Source organism: Drosophila innubila (assembly GCF_004354385.1).
Source record: "Drosophila innubila isolate TH190305 chromosome 3R unlocalized genomic scaffold, UK_Dinn_1.0 2_E_3R, whole genome shotgun sequence".
Taxonomy (NCBI): Eukaryota; Metazoa; Arthropoda; class Insecta; order Diptera; family Drosophilidae; genus Drosophila; species Drosophila innubila.
The window spans coordinates 19,701,444-19,718,979 of NW_022995380.1; the positions used below are offsets into that span (position 1 = coordinate 19,701,444).

At 38.1% G+C, this 17,536-nt stretch overlaps 2 protein-coding genes across 2 annotated transcripts; both read right to left on the bottom strand.

Annotated features, from left to right (window-relative positions):
* Positions 1 to 544: 544 nt before the first annotated feature.
* LOC117792828 (membrane metallo-endopeptidase-like 1) lies at positions 545 to 2,691 on the bottom strand. Its single transcript, XM_034633115.1, has 2 exons — positions 1,546 to 2,691; positions 545 to 1,480 (listed from the first exon to the last, which is right to left on the bottom strand). Exons 1-2 carry the CDS (start codon positions 2,689 to 2,691, stop codon positions 545 to 547), a joined length of 2,082 nt encoding a protein of 693 aa, XP_034489006.1.
* A 772-nt stretch (positions 2,692 to 3,463) lies between these two features.
* Positions 3,464 to 14,183, bottom strand: LOC117790905. The gene is made up of 7 exons (XM_034630516.1): positions 13,819 to 14,183; positions 12,640 to 12,800; positions 11,832 to 12,033; positions 10,738 to 10,989; positions 9,726 to 10,669; positions 9,413 to 9,634; positions 3,464 to 4,650 (listed from the first exon to the last, which is right to left on the bottom strand). The coding sequence occupies exons 1-7, from the start codon at positions 14,181 to 14,183 to the stop codon at positions 4,388 to 4,390; spliced, it is 2,409 nt and encodes an 802-aa protein (XP_034486407.1). The 3' UTR covers positions 3,464 to 4,387.
* Positions 14,184 to 17,536: the final 3,353 nt, after the last annotated feature.

Below are 17,536 nucleotides of genomic sequence, written 5' to 3' on the forward strand. Positions count from 1 at the left end.
ATTTTACCAAAAAGCCCCAGCGGCCTCATAAGCTGCAATTATCAAAATTTTTCCCCTCCCACTTACACCCCCGTATCTCATGACCCAGGTTGGTTAGAAAAAGTTTTAGTACGCCATTTTGTAAGTTAGAACTAAACCTGTCGATCGGTATATAACTCGATCTGATCGGACAGTCGTAGCAAATTTTCCAACTTAGCTGTATATATAGTTAGTCGCCTTTCGCACCCTTCGTGCTGCTTTCGTCACTAACGCGAACTGCCGTCCGCAGTGATTATGGCATGAGTCAAATAACAATATATCATTATTTATATAAGCTACTTTTATTATTTTGATATATTAGTCCCTTGTTTATTTTAATTGAGGAAGAATTTTCGATGCTCATTGTACATTATCGACTAATTTAGCTGTAGAGTAATTAAATATAAACTAATGTCGATTAAATAACCATGCAGGCATTTATTCACACATATGTTCATATTTATTCAAAGTTACATCAATAATTAAATGAACCCGCTCATGCTTATCAGCAGCGTTTTACGCTACACTACCAGATCCGACATTTTTTAGAATTCGGATTCATTGGACTGCCAGACGGGCAGTTGAAGGACTGTGCAAAATACTCGTCGTTAGTGACAGTGCCAAGGACTCGGTACTTTTCCATGACGTGATCATCAGTCCATTCCTCCCAGTAGGTTTCCTCCTTGTAGTCGGCACAAAGGACCTGTGCAAAGCCCACGTAGAACAACTGCTCTGGTGATAAATCCAGACCGGGCATCTGTTCGTTTTTTAACACATTTGAGGAGTTATTTTCGCTGATCAGCTGCTTCATGTGGCTTCGATATGCACCCATCGCCATACGTAATCCAACACTATCTGCAATATTCTCATTCTGGGTCTTATAGCCGTTGATCGTGCGATTGATCTCTGGTATTAGAATGTTATTGAAATGATTTACGTAGCAATTGAAGCGATCAGTGTTGACTTCAAATCCGTGTGCCAACTCATGACCCACGACGTAACCGATGGTGCCGAACTTAAGCGAATTGGGCCATGCCTCATGGTACATTGGTGGATGCAGTACTCCCGCCATGATATTGATTGAATTTTCCCAATAAACATAATATGAGTTTGGGACTATTCCTAACAGTAATTCCGACGGTTTCGTTTCACTGGACAGCTCTTTGTGATGGAATCCATGGTAACGTTTCATGTATATACGGAATTTCCTTAAGTTGATGTTGTTAATGGCGTAACTGCCTGGGACGAAAGTTAGATTGTTCATCTTGCGTATAATGTTCTCAGTGAGATTGTCATCTATATATGCCCCAATTCGCGGTAAGATCTCAGATTCTAAGAGTAGCGTGTTCCTACGAGTATCCTCGTCTATCCAATTGGCATTTTTTAAAAGATATACCAAACTCTTCCGCAACTCCACGATTATATTCGCAATTTCCGTATTGGTTTTGTCCGTAAAGTGTTTCTGAATACAAAAAGGGTTATTGTTAAGAATGATTCAAAAATAGAGATAAGTAAATCAATACCCACCAATAAGTAAAACTTGTTTAAGATATAAGGCACCGAGGCTAGTAAATTGAGCATACAACTATCGCGCTGGAACTTGGAGGTCTCCAGTTTAAAGTCCATGGAATAAAGAAGCTTCATGGCCAGATAATTGGCAACTCCCGGCTTGTGTTTGGCACACACCTTATCCAACTCATGGTAGTAGAAGTCGCAGAAGGGATCAATTACTTCATTGAAAATGGGACCGGCCCACGCAATATCATAGTAGTTGTTCCATAAGGGGAAGGGCTCCTCATTAGAGGACAAAGCAATGCATTTTGTTTTATCCTCATCAAATCGATCGGCGATCTCAAGAGCTTCCCGCAAGAACGCAAACACTCCGTCAATTACGTCGGCGACCTTTTCATCGGATAGTCCATATGTCTTAAGATAACCCCGCATACGCTTCTCGTTCATTTTATATCCTTTGGTGACGTTGGTGGCAATGGTGTCACTATGCAAGATATAATCAAATCCCAGCTCTGGCAGCTCAAAGTATGGCCTAAATGGATGAAATTGCAGAATTCTTTCTTTGATCAGTCCATGTGCACCGTAGTTAGTCAAGTGGCAGCTCATGTTAAACCAACTAAAATTCGAAGCATGCCACGCATCGCCGTCCACAGCAGGAAATCCACCAATCGACCTGATAAGGGCGAGATAAGCGGGATCAGCTGCTGGCATCGGAACGAGCTCAGCACTGAGACATGCGTTATAGAACTGTTGTGCAATTCTCATTTCTTTGGCGTAGCCTAGATCCTCTGCCAGCGTCGAGTTAGATAACAGCAGCTGCTCCGTCTTATCGATCAGGGTATACCAAATCTCACCATGATTACTACGTTTGGATGCAGATTGTCTTTCCGGTTTTACCAGCTTCCAATTGCCACATGCATATTCATAAAAATTATCGCATGGCGACACAGTGAGATTCATATAGCTCAACATCTTGGCAGCATATGATTTGAGATATTCGCTATTGTCATCTGTTATCAGATTTTCTTTAATTTTATCAAAGTCAATCTCCCTTTGGTTTAATTTTGGCTCATTCGCTGGCTTGGCCACACATGTTGCCACTAAAACACTGAGCATTAAAGCACCGCAAATTGTATATACACTTTCCTTATTCGTCAACATTTTGAATCTTATTATTTGAAACTAGATTAACATTCATTTGTGTGTATGAAGCGCAACCATATATATTATTTTGAATTATTGAAAAATGTTTCGGACTTCCGCACTTCCGACTGCTTTATGTTAAACCCAATTTAAAACTAGTACGGTATTGCGGATACAATAAATTGCTAGCACTAAGCACTAAGAACACTCTCACTGCGAAGCTGAAAATACTTGAGGTACTGATAACAATTTAAATCTAAAACATGACCTATTCTAAGTACCATAGATAAGGTTTATGTTAAACCCAATTTAAAACTAGTATGGCAATGCGGATACAATAAATTGCTAGCACTAAGCACTAGGAACACTTTCACTGCGAAGCTGAAAATACTTGAGGTACTGATAACAATTTAAATCTAAAGCATGACCTATTCTAAGCACCATAGATAAGGCTTACTCTGACTTAGCGAGTAAACTCAAACATTCAATATTTTTAAAATCTGAAAAATTAACTTAAATTGCACGGTTGGAAACCTGAACATCATTTTCCTAAGCTCAACCCAATTCTTGATATCTGATCAAAGAAATTCATTTCATTTGTTGACTTTAGAATTTGGTGCCTCTAGCTCTTTACATCGATATTGCTGATTTTGCTGATTATATTTGAAAACTCTTTCCAATAAATTGATTGTTTCTAAAGATCTGAAAAATAAGTTGAAAAAATTTGTAATTTTATACTCGTTGTGAGGTAATTAAACACAAGTAGTTTATTTGTATATTGTTTATAGAGTTTATTATGCGTAGAGTTTATTGCTTTACTTAATCAGTACAATTTGTTTAGAAAAAATAGATTCATATATGAATGCATTGTCTCGTATAATCTAAAAACTTAAATGTTAGCCTTTTATGCTGATGTTGCATGTTTAGCCCCCTTACTAAGCACCTAAAACTTAGCACCTCTCTGCGGTTCGGCAATAAATTAGCAATAAATATGTATGTATTAGCAATAAATAGTTAAGTCAATAATAGTAAGTAAGTACGTTAAATAAATAGTTGTTTCGAGAATTTAAAGACGCCACCGATTGCAATTGAATTTGACACAAATATTTTGATACAAAATTATTTGGCAAATATGCGGAAATGTTTTTTTGGCAGCGTCTATTATTAAAGCAGCTCGAATCATAAATAAATAAATAAAATAGATAATAGTTATAAATGCACATCATTTGCTACAGTTTTAGACTTAGATTTTAGATACTCGCATCCAAGAAATATATGTATATTCACTTCACACAAAATTAGCCTAATTTTTGCTAGAAGAGAGAGAAATAAACTGTTACTAAAAACTTAAAAATTTGCTAGAAATGTTTTGATGAACTTTCATTTGCTAAATTCGCAGTTTATCTATGCAATGCGCAGTTTTAAAATGCTGGAAAATGCTGTGGGATTTTCCAGTGCATTTAAAAGCGCGCATTTGAATGGTTTTTTTTTTCTTTAAAGAAAATGTTCGTAATTGATAGTAAAATTAATTCTTAATTATGCTTAAGCTAAGATTACGTAAAATTAAACTAAAATTTTCAAATGATTTTCATGGATCGCTGCTTGGCGAATATGTGCTAAGTATTTCAAGTCTCATCGAATCTTTTGAAGCTTTCGAGGCATATTGCGATTATTCCCAGCTAATTGTGAGAGCTATGTATTCTGGCATCCACATCTAGTATTGTTGCCCATAGCGTCCATTGATGCCGCTGTCATAGAGTTTGTTCAGCGTATCCTTGGCGCTGCTCACATGCGACGCACCCGAGGCTGTGGACGGTGGTGGTCCGTAAAGAATTGTGGGCGCACCGTATGTAATAGTGGGCGTGGGCTCCTGCTGATAAAGATAACGCTCTTTACGCGTGCGACGCTGCACAGTCTTCCAAATGCCAAAGATGCTCAGCTGGGCAAGTAGAAATAGTGAGCCGGCAAAAATGAGACCTGAAATGAATAAGAGAAAGAAAGAATAGTTATCAATATCGTTATATTTTTTTTGATCAAATTCTGCATGTGGTTTGATTAAAAAGTGGCTAAAATAATTAATGGAAAAGGTTTTAAATTTTTAATAAACTTATTGTGGCGTGTGGAACTTTTCAATGTTGAGGTGTTTGAGAATAAAACGCTTCATATGAACAATCTTATACCAAAATATCTTAGAATCGAGCTATGATCTGGAATAAAACGTAATTTTGTATGTTAACTGACTTATTTTCTTAAGCTTAATTTAAAAATATAAATATTATTGAAAGTGAGTCAGTGAGTCAGGACAAAGATACAAATTTTTTTATATGATGCTAAAGTATTATATATTTTTCCAACTTAAGGTTTTTTTTTAAATTCGATTTTATACTATTTAAACTAACCGACTTTTGTGTATGATTCTGTGAGTGTTAAAAAATTCAAAATCAAAAAGTTAAAAAATAATTTCTTTGTATTAATTTTTATCGCCTTTTAAATGTTGAAAAACACACAAGTTTTGATCGTTGATTTATGCCCTTTCTTATGAATTTTCTTTAACGTGTTTAGAATATATATATTTAGACTTTCGACCGATATTCCACCTAGTTCAAAAGTTACAGATTTTTTTCACCTAGTTTTTTGAAATGATCTAAAGACCGATATGCTTATCAAAACAGGAAAATGAGCATCAAAGCGAATGAGCGAAAGAGAGATAATGAGGAACTAGGAAACGACGAAACGACTTAGTTATCAAAGAAAACAAAAGTGGACGGCACTTGACCCAGTTTAAGGCCATAATATAATGCTTAAGGCGAACAGGGAAACGAAACCAACGACCGAACAACAACGACCAAGTGACCAAGTTTGACAGCAACAAGTTGAAGATAAACAAAAACAATGAGAAATAAAACAGCGACAATTTAATGCATGAGTTGCATATTTCGACTTTGGTCATTGCAGCAGGCTTCACTTTTAATGCTGCTACACTTGGTTCTCAAAAAGTGCAACATGCCACATACAAACATACATAAATAAGCCGCAAGTCGAGACCGAAACTCAAAACTCCAAACCGGAGATAGAAGATTGCTGCAGACCGAGAAGAGCAGACGGTAGACGGTGGGATCAATGGACAGAGGAAATTCGAAATGCCAATGCCAATGGTAGAAATCGGGTGAAAGTGCCGCCAAAGTGCACAGAGCTTAACTCGCATGCGTTGTCGTTGTCGTTGTTGTTGTTGTTGTTGTGGTTGTCGTTGTCGTCCAGTTCACGAAATCAGAATTTAAGAGCAACGACGTCGATGTTACCTGATGACTATCACAGATTACAGCGTACTCCATATGCATGTTGTTGTACTGTTGTACATCAAATGCCCATAAAAAGTAAGCGCGAACAAACAAAAAACAACCAAAACTAACCCAAGCAACAACAACAACAACAACAACATGAAGAAAACAACATTGTTGTTGTCGTGGTCTGTTGGCAATGACTTTAACGAGTTTCAATAACAAAGCGCACGCACTTGAGCTTTTATTTATGTGCTTGCTTTGCCTTTTATCTGTTTGTCTCTCTGTCTCTCTGTCTGTCAGTCAGACTCGACTCTGTGCGTAGACAACAGCAACAATGAAAACAACAACAGAAAAATATACCCACAAAATTATTACAATTACGTTAAACGTTAAGTCTGTAGAGCGCCCACAAAAGCAATCAAATGTTAAACAATTTAAAAATAAACTCAAACACACAACAGATTCAAACTTAGAACAATGAACATACATTTGTTACTGCACGATATCTTGTTTTTTTGATAAATAACACTATGGGAACTGGTGCACAATTCGGATGTGCATGTGCATCTCAGATGAAAGCGAAGAAAACCAATTGGTCATTGAAGAAATGATGCGAAATGTTCGTTTTTGTATTTATACGAAAGTGAAAGAAACTAATCAGGTCAAGGAACAACATTAAACTAAAGTAATTTTATTATAAGGTTACTTATTAACAAGTGAATTCAAAAGTGAAAGCAAAAGTAATAAAAACAAATGTGATTCTGGCCAATTTATAATTAGCACTCGAAATACTAGTATAAATATTACTTAAACTACAGGAATAAATCTATGTTCTGACAGGTTTATGTATTTTAACGAATGAAAATCGCCCTTACTTTTTTTATTTATTCTTATATTCACTTTATTTATTTCATTTTGAGCAAAGTGTTCATTAAAAAGTGACTAGAAATAATCAGGAATAATATCTAGTTAGTAATAAAACTGTACTATGCACTTACATTTTGTTTAGAATTTTTTTTTTAAAGTGTATTTTTAATTGAAAGTGAAGGAAACTAACCAAAAATATTAACATGAAACGCATGTAGTAGAACTAACGAAGTTTTTGGGTAACTTTTTAATTAAGATGCTCGTTTAACTAAGAAAAATAAACGCATGAAATTAAATCTAACCGGTTTTTTGAATTATTCTTGAAGTTAATACTCAAACATTTTAACCTGAGTAATGTTCCTTTAATGAAACTAATAAGCTTTAAACGAAAAGCACTAAAAAAAGTTATGATACTCAATAAGCCTGTCAGTTATTTAAATAGTAGGTGTGTAAGTAGGTTCTTTAAATCATTCGCCAAAAGATGGGGTGAACATTTTGGAGATTGAAAAGGAAAAAAATCATAACATGATAGTAATATTTTCTTAAAATAACAAATTCTTATTTCTAATAACAATAGTAATATCCGGCTATAAAAACTACAGCTTCATGTAAGATCTAGAGAATTATGATATTATTTTCAATTGGAATATCATTCGTTTAAGATGAAGTAATTTCCCATTGATTAAATTGATCAAAGCTAAGAAAGTAGATGCGTTTTGGATAAACTGTAATAGCAGTCTTAAAAGTTGAACAGTTTAAGCTTGTGGCTTCAATAATAATTATGGTTAGAACGAAATTAAGCCTGAAATGGAGCTATGAATAAATGCATAATTCGAATAAATTTGGATGAATTATGGAGTATGATGGGAGCAGCAGCTGGCCTCTGGATTGATTGCCACATACCGCTTGCCGCATGCCACATGCCACATGCCACACGCATTAATATTGGTCGGCTCTCGCACTCGCTCCCGATTCACAATGTGTGTGGCAAATGAGCTTAAACTGAGGAGAAAACCGTTGCTCTAATTGCGGACAATGAGCTCGACGCGCTTCGCTTTGCTGCTGCAACGCCGCGTAATTGCAACAGAAATTAATGCGGTTTGCTGCTGCTGCTGCAAGAACTGGAGACCAAGTGCGCCTAATGCAACATTGGCAGCAGCGGCAACTGGACCTGCTGCCGTCTAACAAGCTGTAAATTTAACGCTTCAACGCTGCATTTGTTTTAATGCAGCATGGCCAACGTGCATGGCAATTGCTCTACAAAGCAATGACACATGCAACAGGAAGACCAAGGCCATGGATAGAGGGAAAGAGAGTGAGAGAGACAGAGAGACAGAGGAGAAGGTTTCAAGTTGCAACTAACTGTGCAAACTTTTTCGCGCCGCACGAAAATGAGGCGTGCAGTAATGCAGCGGCAAGAACTCATCCTGGGCACAGCTGGCGAGGCACATCACATTGAACCAGTGACCTGGTCGTGAGCAACGTCCAACATTCAACATCATAACTTGAGCGGAACACGTTCTGAACATGAGCCATAGAGCAATCACATCTAGTAAATTCAAAATCCAAAAACCAATTTATTTCTCATGCAATCGTCAGTGGCAATGATGAAAAATTGATTCATTATCAAAATTAGCGAGCAGCCAAACAATGGCCAGAACAAGCCGCTGGCTCACGACGCAACTGCAACTGCAACAGCCAGTGGACAGCTGTGCTGCTGTTGCTGTTGCAGTTGCAGTTTCAGAACGCATTTGAATCCTCAAAGCCGCCAAACTCCAAACTCCAACCGTCATCCGCTATCCGCCATCCGCCACCCGCTGACTGCAACAGCACGACGTCAACAACGTTCTCTCTGTCTTGTCTATGCAAATCAGTGAAGCAGCAGCAGCAGAAGATATCGCCAGCGCTGTCATTTTTAGCTATTTTCTAGCTATTTTGAAATTGCTAAAGCTACAACATTTTAAGAAATTCAATTAGCTTTAAACTCTAAACAACTCTTCCAGTATTGCAGATAGTTTCAAAATACTCTCAATATTATATTACTGATAAAAAATTAGAGAATAATTGAAGTATAAAATTCTTTTAATAAAGAAATAAAATTCGGTATTAAATGGGTCCCAAACATTGTAAAAATTTCGAAGATACAAGTACGATTTTTCATTTCGCTGCCAGGTCAAAAATGCCAAGGTCAATAATTTGTTTTACTTTGGCAGAGAAAACTAAATTGTTCCACTTTTCAGCATAGTTTTAAAAATGTATGATATGGGCCAGGTTAAATATTATATAAAAAAAATTTAAAAAATGTAAATGCTATTTGGCCATAGGATTGTCTACGAGTATTACAATTTAAAGTTGTGTAATTTTAAAAAAATGATGTACACTTATGATGATATGAGCGTTATAAATATGTGCAAAAGAATAAAAGATAAAAATTTTAAATTTTCTTTAACAAAAATGTTGAGAATTTTGAAAACAGTTGTGTGATATTTTTAGCTACTTCTATTTCTGATCTACGCAGACAGCACTGAATTTAGAAGCTTGCTTTGATGCGCTCTTGATTGGGCATTTTCACAGAGGGAACAGGAACTTACCATAGCCATTAAGACAAGTGAGCTTGTCCTGAGCAACGCCCGCGTAGGCCTTCTCATGGGGCTCGGCAGCGTTCATGCTGGCAAGATCGCTGCCATCCTCGGCCTGGAAGCCAAACTTGTCTGTGATTTGTATGGACTGCACGAGCAGTATGTTATCATCGGCTGGGGTTGGGCTAACATCTCGACGCTGACGCTGCTGGCGTGTGCTGACCATGAACTCGGCTGTGAATTTACAACTAGTTAGTAACGTAATGAGCCATGGCTAGAAGCCAAGAAGCCAAGTAGCCAGAAGCCAGCTGCTGGCCACACTTACCACCATCGGTGCCATTGAGAACCGAACGCTTCCTGCGGCCAAAGGAGACAAGAGATTTCTGCTCACCGCTGGCGCCATCTTCGCTATCACAAATGACGGGCTCACAGCGTGGAATGCAGGGTGTAACCAGTGCACGGAATTGTACCACCTCACTCGATGGGAACTTGAAGGCATCAAACTGGGAGAGAAGAACTTTACGATTGTGCGACAGCTTCTGTATGGTGCCCATGATGTATTGATCGGTGGGACAACCATTAGCATCGATCAGTGTAATCTCCGCGCTGTCCGATCCGTCCATGGCAACAAGTTCGCGTACAAAGATCTCATATGGACTGTTCTGTTCAACAATTTCGAAACGCAATGCCAACGGATCACCGACCTCGGCAATACGCTTCATATCGCTGCCATCGCGTGACGTGATCTTCATTATGACATTCGGTGAATCGATGGTAATCTCTTCGCTAAGCGATGATTCAATCTCGCCAGTGACACCCAAATCAACATCATTCAATACTGTTTTGTTGGTCAAATCATATTGACAGCTGACAGCGAGTCCCAGATCGGATGAGGTGACAATCATATCATGATGCTGTATCACAATATCATTCATATAGCGACCATAGGCACTTTGACGCACATTACACTCGAGATCATTGTAGCCCATGCGGAAATCAAACTCCAACGAGTTGTTCACATTCACAGCACAAGACTTGGGTGCTCCCTTGGCATAGACCTTGCCGTCAAACAGTTTGGAGGTGCGAATCTTGGTGATCATCTCACCGGAACGGCATTCAATCGACACATTGTAGCAGGCGGACAACTCGTAGGTGGCTGCCTCTGGCACATCCAAATAGGGATCATTCACATCCGTCAACGTGGCGCGACTGTGATGCGACAGACGACAGACCATATCGCCAGTGTCATTGTAGTCATACGAGTGGCATCTGTCAGAGTACGTGAAGAACTGTTGTGTGAGAATCAATCGTTAGTTGTCACATAACAAGAGTCTTACCTGTATGGTGAGTTCAGGCAGAGATCACGGCACTCATCAATGGTGGTAATATCCTGATAAACGGAATCCACTGTCTTCATAATCTTGCCCGAAATGCGCTTGAATTCGCACAGTTTGCTCGGCTCCTCAGCACAGTTGTTCTCCAAGTAATCAGCTCCCTCATAGGCCTCAACGCTGTTGCCAGCTGACAGGGTTATACGATCCATGTCCGACAGTTCACAGAGTCCCGAGTGACGATAGAAGTTGGCCGAACTGCGCATGGGGAGAGTTATGAGCGGCAGAGGAGTTCGCATTGATAGAGCAGGAAAGTTGAAAGGTGGAAAGTTTGTAGAGAGAAAGAATGAAAGATATAGCATTAAGTACAGTGCAAGGAATAGAGAAGCTGCTTAAAGCAGTTGAAGACTAAACAAGTAACTTAGAATCTTAAACCTTTTCAGCAAATCAACTTCATTGCATAAAATTTAGAATATTTTGCTGACAATTGCATTTCCAAAAACCAACCAAAATAAGAGATTTCATTTTTCGTTAATATTTAAAGAGAATCTGCTGACAAAATTAGCACCCCCATTTCCCTTAATTACAATAAAAACAATACAATACATAAGTTATTTTAAAATATAATTGCTCGACTTCTCATTTAATTTTGAAAGGAGCTTTGAATTCAAAAAGAATTAATCTAATAGCTAAATACCAAAATCTGGTGAATTGGAAGAAATATTAAAATAAATACATTTAAACTCATATTTTTAATTGAAGTAAAACAACACCCGAAAATATAATAAAACAACACATTTTTTTAGAACACAGCTGCTAAACTTTTCAGTGTGTTAAATGTCTACCAATTATCTTGATCAGTGCTGCAACTAAATCAATTTGACAGCTTCATCTGCCACACTTTGTATCATAAATAGAAAAAGCAACTGAAATCAGTTCATCTGCCTTTTTACACTCGGATATCAGGTTTCTCATTTCATAACTGGATCAACTTGTATATACTGGATACTCGTATTATGCAATCGTAATAAACAAGCAAAACAGCTGACCATCTTCAACTTACTTATGTATGTATGTAGTTACAGGTTAACACTACTTACCGGCATGTAAACTCCGTTTCGCCCAGGCAGAGTTCCAGGCAGTCGCGACGCGACAAGACCGTCTGACTAGATTTGACATGTTCGGGGAGGCGGTAACCTTGAACGCGATCAACGCACCAGGCCTTGGAGCAAGGACGCACGCCCAAACACGATTTCTGTGCGTAGATCGTGAAAACCGGAAACTGTGAGCGCGAAAGTGAGCCTGCAAAAAAAAAACAAAACAAAATTAAATCGAAAACCAAAACACCCATTAAATAAACGGTATTCGGTGTCGTGCGTGTTTTGTGCGTGCGATGCGTTTTTTACGCACACGCCCCTTCACTACAAAGTAACAGGCGTTGAGAAAACGCAGCAACAGTTGCAGCCACAACAGCAACAGTTGCAGCCACAACAGCAACGACAAGGCTGGCTTGAAATTATGCGTTACCGCAAAACGCAAGGCAATGCCAAAAGCCAGTTTGCAGAATAGGCAAAATCTAGTTTTCCTGGGCCCAGGCCAACTTGGAGCTCCGTTGTTGTTGTTGTCGTTGTTGTCGTCGCTCTGTCTATGCCTGCCAAATCATGCGTAAAAGCAAAAGGCGTGTTTCGCATTCAACACTGACAACACTGGTGATTTATGCGCCATGGCCACCATGAACTAGAACTCAGTAATTGAATGAATGAGTGGCCAACTAAATTATTGAACTTTCTTTGGCACACAAAACAGCAGCTGCAGCAACAACAACAACAGCAACAGCAGCAACAACAACATTAACTGCTGCAGCAAAACAGTTTCATTTATTTGAAATTCTCACACTTTCTAACTCACCTGGCAATTTATCGGCGGTCGTCTTGAACAGCACACACAAGCCGGTTTCATAGTTGACAGAACTGCAGGATTCATTGCTCTGACATGCCTCCAAACAGTCCGTAAGCATCAGAGTACCGGCAAGTGTATCCAACAATTTTGAGGGTGCCGACAGCACATAACTGTAAAAACAGACAACATATTCATCTATTAAATTGAGCAACCAATTTCAAAAAACTTTTTGTTATCTGCATAAATCAATTTTGTAACTAGTTTTAGTTAAGCGTAAAGAATTTTTTTATTTTGGTAAGACTGGTACAATTTTATTGTGACGACGGCGATTAGAAAGAATTTCTTAGATACGAGTATTATGTTATGTATGAGTTAAGCCTACTGTCTGTAAATATAAAAAACTAACTTGGAGTTCACTTGTTCCCCCATTTCATTATACGATTATGCTGAAGCAGAACTACAATCAAAAATAGATAGCTGTCACTATCTTTCAACCAGTTTTTTTTCAATTCATCTATTTTAATAGCATTCATCTCGTTTAATAGCATTCACAAGCATTAATTAGTTCGAGAATCCCATTTAAAGCAATTTCCTGTATTTTCTCAAAAATCGAAACAAAACTATCAATTTAAATTAATCAATTCATTAACTTTTTAAATCCAAATTGATGGGTAAACAATAGCTGATGCCGCGTTGAAAATAAAAAATGAAAGTGAGACGAAAATATAACGTCATGGGGGCCCCCGCATAACTGGCTTATGAGTAAGCATCAAAACAAAAGACTCAGGCAACGAACTTGCTGCCGTTAGCTGCCTGCGCTGAGTGAGGAAAGCTCATAAGCAGCTGCTGTCGGCGGCACTTTGTGTTTTTGTTGTCTGGCACCCAAAACAAACTATACGATTAGACAAGCCTCGTTTCGCCCACCTGACACGCCTACAAATGAACTCCCACTTCATTTGCATTTTGGGTGGGCAGTTAGCAATGTTTCACGTTTGTTGGCTGCTTTACTGCAAAGACCGTTAACACCGTTTGATTCTATGTAAATTGCCTAATTGGCCAAAAATTGTGAGACTCGACTCATTAAAAAATGTATTAAAAAAACTTGAATTATGTTTGTTGAAGCACCAAAGCAAAAGTGAAAATAGATTGTGAATTTTGTTTATTATTAAGTGACTTTGTGACACTTACCCTGTAATTATTTCAAATCCAATCATATCTGGATCGCATTCCTCGTCCGTCTCTGGCAATTTGTCTGTCTTGGGCTCAGGCTGTGCATCAATTTGTGGCACCAGGGGTTTAGGCAACTCAATGTTGTTGTTGTTGCTGCTGCTGCTGCTGCTGGTGGTCAGTGGTGCCACATCGGCGATTTGTTCGCTGGTGGTGCCGCTGTTGCTACCCGTTGTGGCAGCTAATGCCGCAGGCGCTGGCGTCACATTGGTGCGTGGTATTGTCTGCTTGGCGGGCTTGACAGGACGCTTTGTTTTGCGCGCAGCGTTCGCGTCACTCGCAATTAGGCAGAGTAACAGCAGAAAAGTGCAACGGCGTAGAAACATTTTGCCTAGAAAAGATAGAAAAATAGCAAGAGAGAGAGAAATGCATGCGGTTAGTTAGAGAATTAGCGAAATGTTAATGAGTTTAACTAATTCCACGTTACGAGTACGCGTAATTTATGTTATACCTCTGGTGCATTTTATTAGTTGCATATTTGATGGGGACGCTGCATGTGGCGGACAACGATTGGAGAAACGGCATTTTGTGTTCCTGGTCTCCATCTGTGCCCCCCCCCAACCACTAACTCGTGTCTCTGTTACTATTACCATGTTTCTGGTTAGATGTTGCACGTTGTGAGCAAGCATTAATTGCTTGGCTTGTAAGGTCTTACAGAGTTTAATTAAAGCAACAGTTGGAAAAGCAATGTTGTGCTTCTTATTGTTGTACAACAATCAAATGAAAATGTTTTGGCCGCCACAGCCGCCGCTTGATGTTTTCAATGTGTGAAATGTGTTGACGCCTGGGAAAGGTTATCTTATTTGTTTTGTTTCTGCGTTATTTTATATTTCAAAGCTTGCAATGAGAGCAGCATACTGGGAAGACAAGAATCTGGAATAATATGTGTAGGCACTTGAAATGATATCATGCTAAGTGCCAAGCATTTTCACCCGCTATCAAATCACAGCGTACATAAAAACCCTTTAAGTTATTACCTTAAAAAAAAAGGTCTCTCAAAGATTTTCTGTCTATGTGCTTTTCAATTTCCTTTTTTACTAATAAAACTTTTTTAAATAAACTAAAATTTGATATATATTTAACGATTCATATTATATGAATTTTTATTTATAAGTTTATATAAAGTCTATCAGTTTAATTTTTATTTTTTAATACATGATTTACTTTTTGCCAACTGCTTTTAGTCTTTTATAATTAAATAAATACAAAATAATAAATGCAAAATCATTTTTTTGTCGACTGATTTAAGATGTCGTTGAATAAGTAAATAATCAAGTTTATAAATAGATACCTCTAAGTTTATCAGTAAATAATTAAATAATGAATATTACCTATCTGTCTTATCTATATTAAAAAGATGAAAGCATGCATAAAAACACACTTAAGGTTATCATTTAAGAAAAAAATATCCAATAGATTTTTTGTCTTCTATCTTCTCATTAATCCTTTAATAACCCTATAAGTTTTCCTGTCGTTTGCACGTTATGCAAAAGAATCTATTAAATCACCAGCTATGTGCACTTAATGTTCGTCATCAATTACATGCCAAATTCGAAATGTGCGTGAAAGTGAAATACGAGCTGAGAGTTTGCGCTGATTATGATCTGCTTCAATTGTTTCTGGCAATTTTGGCCATTAAAACTTAACACGTATAGTATACAATTCATCTTGTTAAGTTTGAAATGTGTTCGTCTTTATGGGTAACACTTAAGTGCCAATTGTGTGTGTGTGGAAAGCAAAATAAAAGAAAAAAATAAAAACAAAAAATCTTTAGCAGGTGTTGCGAGCAACTGTGAGATAATCTTTGCTCATTATTTGCAACAGGCAGCAACAAAGAGAAGAAGAAGAACATTAGCTTTTAATAAGGGGGTGGCGTGAGAAAGATTTTTGCTTGGAATTTTTTGATTATGTTGGGCCTTGCGCTCGTTCGTTACATAATTAATTATGGGGGTGCGTTCAATGCGCCATCTAGCGGCGTGGCATGCAAAACAAGTGCACCGCCTGCTGCGCTCACACATAAATTATGAAAGCCAAACAACAGCACCGTGTACCGTTAACTTAATCACAGGCTTTAAGAGCTGCACTGAAACACACCAAAAAAAAAAAAAACACAAGACAAAACAAAAAAGAAAAAAAAATTGGAAAAACCTTAAAAAAAAAATAGGGAAAAAAGTGCGGGCAGCGAGGCAAGTAAACTCAGCTGTCAGTTTGGTTCATTACGGGAACACTCACTTCCACTTGCAATTAGTTCTATGAATGAATTTATGCTAATTACAGGCTGCCAAGCGGCCTCAACGTCCCATAGACCGACACGCTTTTAATAAGCCACTGGCTGGCAGCGTATTTTTGGACAAGATTTGTAAAAGTTTCATTGTTGCTTCGGCATTGGCATCACCTGCTAACCCACAAAATATAATAATGATCCATTGACCGAACCAGAACTAGACGTAGAATAGAATAGAATGGAAAAGAAGAAGAAACAAACGGTAAAAATGCGTGGCGAGTGTGTGTGGCATGTGGTTGGAATCGAATCTTGCGGTTACCGCTTCAGCTGGAGGCCTCAAATTTCCATGCGAGCAAGCATATCAAAGATCCGAAAGAGCCCAAAACATTTTAATTAACATCTAAGTAATTTGGGGTTTTACATTTAGATTTTTCATCATTTTTTTGTTTTGTTTTGGATTCTTGATTCTGTTATGGTTTCCGTTGATGTTCCTACATAGATATGTCTATCAATTTCACTAATTGTACGTTAACAAGCCGCCTCGCTCGCCTTGGGAGCCGGTAGCCTTAAAGCCACGGATTTCTGATCAGCGCATCTATCAATCATGTTAACTAGTCTGATTTTCTCCACCCCATAAGCCCGTAAGCCGCTTAATATTCCTGCTTATTAGGTGAGGAGTGTAAGAAGTTTTGTTTTCAGTTTGCAACGATAATCATAAGTGAAGGGATTACAATGTAAATGGTTTTGATTTTCTTCGATTATACGATTCGCATTTGAAATGACTTAGGCAACGAACTTGCTATAATTTATTGGCCTTACAATTGTCTAGTTAATGGATTTGTGGTGGTAGAACCATTAACCCAATTGCAAAACCAAGTCAGAGGTTTGGCCAATTTAAATGGAAATGGCGAAAATTCTATTAAAAATGCGGCTTAAGTTCATTGAAAACAAATGACTTAGACAACGAACTTGCTTGCATTTGGTGGCTAATCAAAACTCTTTTAATTATGCCCAACATAGCTAACTAATTGTATTTGTGTGTCAACTGTCTTGCATTCGATTGTCTTTTATCACCGAGATGCATCCAAGATGGCAGAAAGAAGAGAGAGGAAGAAACAGAGAGAGAGAGAGAAAAACATGTTCGAGTTCTTTAACCATATTTGCCATAGTTTCTGCTATTGTGAATGACATTATCTATAAGCTAAACAGTGCTATTTGCATTGCTAAATGGCTTCGCAGTGCTCTCTATCTCTATCTCACTCTTTCTCTTGCTCTCTGTCTATGTGTTTGTCTCTCCCCGCATAATCTCAGCACATAGCTGAAATTCTTTTGCATGTCAAGCGCATTTGTGTGGGGCTCCCGTTACTCTGACTATCAGTTGTTGTTGTTGCTGTTGCTGCTGTTGTTGTTGGACAATCGCGCTATGTATTTATGCGCTGCATACATTGTTAGTTA

Excerpts from the sequence above, each read along its gene's own strand:
- LOC117792828 (XM_034633115.1), bottom strand. The coding sequence starts at position 2,691 with ATGTTGACGAATAAGGAAAGTGTATATACAATTTGCGGTGCTTTAATG. Across the intron at positions 1,481-1,545 it reads TAAACAAGTTTTACTTATTG|AAACACTTTACGGACAAAAC; the intron begins GTGGGTATTGAT and ends TTTTGTATTCAG.
- LOC117790905 (XM_034630516.1), bottom strand. The coding sequence starts at position 14,183 with ATGTTTCTACGCCGTTGCACTTTTCTGCTGTTACTCTGCCTAATTGCG. Across the intron at positions 10,990-11,831 it reads GAAACGGAGTTTACATGCCG|TTCGGCCAACTTCTATCGTC; the intron begins GTAAGTAGTGTT and ends CCCCATGCGCAG. Across the intron at positions 9,635-9,725 it reads TCTCAATGGCACCGATGGTG|CCGAGTTCATGGTCAGCACA; the intron begins GTAAGTGTGGCC and ends GTAAATTCACAG.